The sequence below is a fragment of the Orycteropus afer genome, unplaced genomic scaffold (genome assembly GCF_000298275.1).
Source record: "Orycteropus afer afer isolate SDZICR_OR568_19922 unplaced genomic scaffold, OryAfe1.0 scaffold00040, whole genome shotgun sequence".
NCBI lineage: Eukaryota > Metazoa > Chordata > Mammalia > Tubulidentata > Orycteropodidae > Orycteropus > Orycteropus afer.
Window position 1 is genome coordinate 11,071,151 of NW_006921627.1, and position 3,384 is coordinate 11,074,534.

A 3,384-nucleotide genomic window follows, 5' to 3' on the forward strand; every position below is an offset into this window, starting at 1 on the left:
TTTTCCATAAAAGCATGCATTAGTAATTCTGAAACTTTATGTGTATTCAAAGATTAAGAAAATATGTAAATATATTGTGGAAATGAGACAGGTTTCTTGCCGTCAGAGAAAGCAAAGGGAGGAGGCTATAATGAACTCTGTGTTATTACATTAGAATTGGTGATGTCAATATAAACTCATGGTTTAGATAATAGATCAGATAGGTGGTGAGTGATAGAAGATGCTAGATGATAGGTAGATAGATAAGAGAGAAAGAAAAATAATATATGTATACATATGTATGCTGCCTAGCTCTGTGGGCTGAGAAAGTAATGACATCTCAGTGTCATGGAGCACAACTAGCACTCAGATCTTTGTTTCTAAATATCATTCTCCAATTAAAAAGAACCAAGATTATTTAAAGAAATGGTTAACTCCAAGAAGGACAAAGGAAAAGTACAAGATGAGTCTAGAACATCTTATGGTACTAGAAAGTAAAGAAGAACTCAAAAAAGGGATGAAGAATAGTATTTTAAAGATTAAAATGGGGGGGGGGGAGTCCAAAGGACAAAGAAAGAAAAATGAAAGGACTCTCAATGGCCAAATATGAGACAATGTGAGCAACAAAATAAATAATGCTAGTAACTGATTACATCCCACAGAATAAAATAAGAACCCATGAACCATATTGATACAAACAATCAACTGAATTAATAAACAAGGGATAAAGGAAATCTCTTTCAGTAGAATTCCAATGAATAAATATGGAGGGAATAATGGAAATCAAAAATCACCAACTGGCAAACACTATGTAAAAATTGTTTCAGGCAAGAGTCATCAATAGATGGGCAAAAGTATGATGAAAACAGAATATTTTCATAGTTTCAATATATCTCCAAGATAGTTATTATGTGCAAGGAGACAAACAGTAACTTTATAGTATAGAAACATGGCAGAAACTATCTTAATGAAGTGATCAAAATTAACATCATCAGTAGTGGGACAAATCCATATTATGCACTTCTTGATACCATGTACTAGCAACGAATTTAACCCAAATTTAACTAATTTTTTTAACCCAAATTTAACATTCTAAAATATAATGGCCAGTTTTCTTCAAAAGCGTCAAGCTCATACAAAGGAAAAAAAAAAAGACTAAAGAACTGTTCCAGATTTACAAAGCCTAAGGAGACATGACAACTAAATGTAAAGTGTGATGAATTAGATCCTAGACAGGAAAAGACACATTAGTGAGACAACTGGCAAAATTTGGATGTTCTATCAATGTTAATTTATGCTGTGGTTATATAAAATGTAACATTTGGAGAATCTGAATGAAGAACACACAGGGATTCTTTGAATTACTTTTGCAAATATTTTTAAATCTGTAGTTATTCAAAATTAAAAAAAAAAAAAAAAAAAAGGAACAGCTAGCCAGAGGAGATAAACTACTTCTGACACTCCAAGGCTGGGTAGCAAGGAAGCACAGTAGGGAGGCCTCTGAGGAATTCTCAAGCAAGCTAGCAAGACAAAGAGGCTGCTTTAAACACCTGCCAGGCCAGAGTGCAGAGCCATCTCACAGCAGCGCCAGTCACAGAAGCACCTTCTGAACTTCCTTCCAACTCCTCCCTATGCTCCAAGCAGGGAAAGGAGCTGACCACACCCATTTCCCAGAGGGCAGGCATCCCAAGCTGGGAGTGGGGAGAATTTTTAAAGCGAAATCAAATTGAAAGTTTTGATTACTAAATTGGAGCAGGCACTGTAATTACCAAATTGAGACTTGATGAGTTAAAGTGACCATGGAATTGTCTTGAGGTCTACTATAATTTCCTAGTTTCTCCTTGGCCAGGGAATATATTTGCCCTGCTAGATATAGTCTGGGAGCTCTGGTAGCATAGTGGCTAAAGCACTTGACTGCTAACCAGAAGGCTGGCGGTTCAAACCCACCAGCCACTCCTCAGAAGGAAGATTGGGCAATCCTACTTCCGTAGTGATACTGCCTCGGAAACCCAAGGAGGGGTCGCTATGAGTCAGGGCTGACTCGACGGCACATAACAACAACAACAGATATAGTCTAAAGGGAGAAAGAGATATAAAAATACAGTTCTGATTACATCCTACAAGTTCTCCCTATTCAACATAATGATTATGATCTAGTCAATGGTGTGTAGGGACTATAGTAATCAACCAATTTCTCCCAACCATGAGACAGACGGCTAACCCACCCTCATGGATGAATGCTCTCCACAGTCTTATATGAGATGGGAGATTGAAACATGTATTCCTCTTACACCAGACCACTGGGATAACCTACCACTGCACGCAGCCCCCATACGGCTGTAGGTATGAATGGAGAATTTTTTGGAAGTGTCTCTAGCATTGACGTATTTCTACTGCTATATCCCAAGCTTGTAGATTCCCTGAAGCTGACTTGCCAACAGCCAACCTAAGCACTGACTTCAGAAAAGCAATTCTTCCTTCTGGTGAAGCATAAGCTGAGGAGATCCTTTCCAAATATGGAGGAATAGAACAATGATCCCTGAGATTGGATGAAGAAAACACATCCAAGGAGCATGGGAAGGAGGAAACATGGATGAAGGTAGTACTTTGAAGGTAGTATGTGATGAGGTGGGAAAAGGTACCTCAGGCTGGTAGGATTTTGGTCTACCTTTCTGCAAAGCCAATCTAAATACACATCCTCTTTAACACTGTCCAGTCTGATGAAGTAAAGGACTCACAAGGGCAGGTCCAGCGGCAACCACAGGTCTCTTCCACCCTAATAGGGGACTGGCTGTTAGGGCATGAAGGCTTTGGTCCCCGGTCACAGTTGACCCGGTGACTCTTCAGCAAGGTCTGGCCATCTGGCAGGCAGGTCACTGTGTGGCACTGATCTGGCAAGGTCCAGACATCCCCAGGCTGCTCAGAAGAAAGAACCAAATTCAGACAAGGAATAGGTTGAGGAATTTCAACTCTAAACCCATCTGCCAGGTCATTGACCACCTCCGAGGACAGACAGACAAAGATTTGGATATAGGCCTAAATGGCAAGAAGGCTGCACATGAGATAGGATGCAGAATACAAATACACAGGTGGCTTCCAAAAGCAGGATATATGATAAGAGGGAGAAGTGGACTGAGAACAAAGGAGGAAAAGTTAGCCAGTGGGAAGGACACTTAACATACATTTATGATCTTTCTTTCAAGGTCAACAGAAAGGAACTTACCCTCTTCTCGTTCCCATCCTCATCCATGCAAACTGTAACAAACCCTGAAAGAGACATGAATAAGACCTTAGCTCCCACCTATCACTCAGAAAGGAGCTCTGGTAGCATAGTGCCTAAGGCACTTGACTGCTAACCAGAAGGCTGGCGGTTCAAACCCACCAGCCACTCCTCAGAAGGAAGGT

The 3,384-nt window shown here is 40.3% G+C and overlaps 1 protein-coding gene across 1 annotated transcript in view; it reads right to left on the reverse strand.

Annotated features, from left to right (window-relative positions):
* VWF (von Willebrand factor) overlaps positions 1 to 3,384 on the reverse strand; it is a 215,415-nt gene that overhangs the window by 65,005 nt on the left and 147,026 nt on the right. Inside the window, exons 32-33 of the mRNA XM_007937087.2 lie at positions 3,203 to 3,246; positions 2,718 to 2,895 (exon numbers count right to left, since the gene is read on the reverse strand). Of these exons, the coding sequence (XP_007935278.1) occupies positions 2,718 to 2,895; positions 3,203 to 3,246 (222 nt within the window). The remainder of the gene's footprint in view (positions 1 to 2,717; positions 2,896 to 3,202; positions 3,247 to 3,384) is intronic.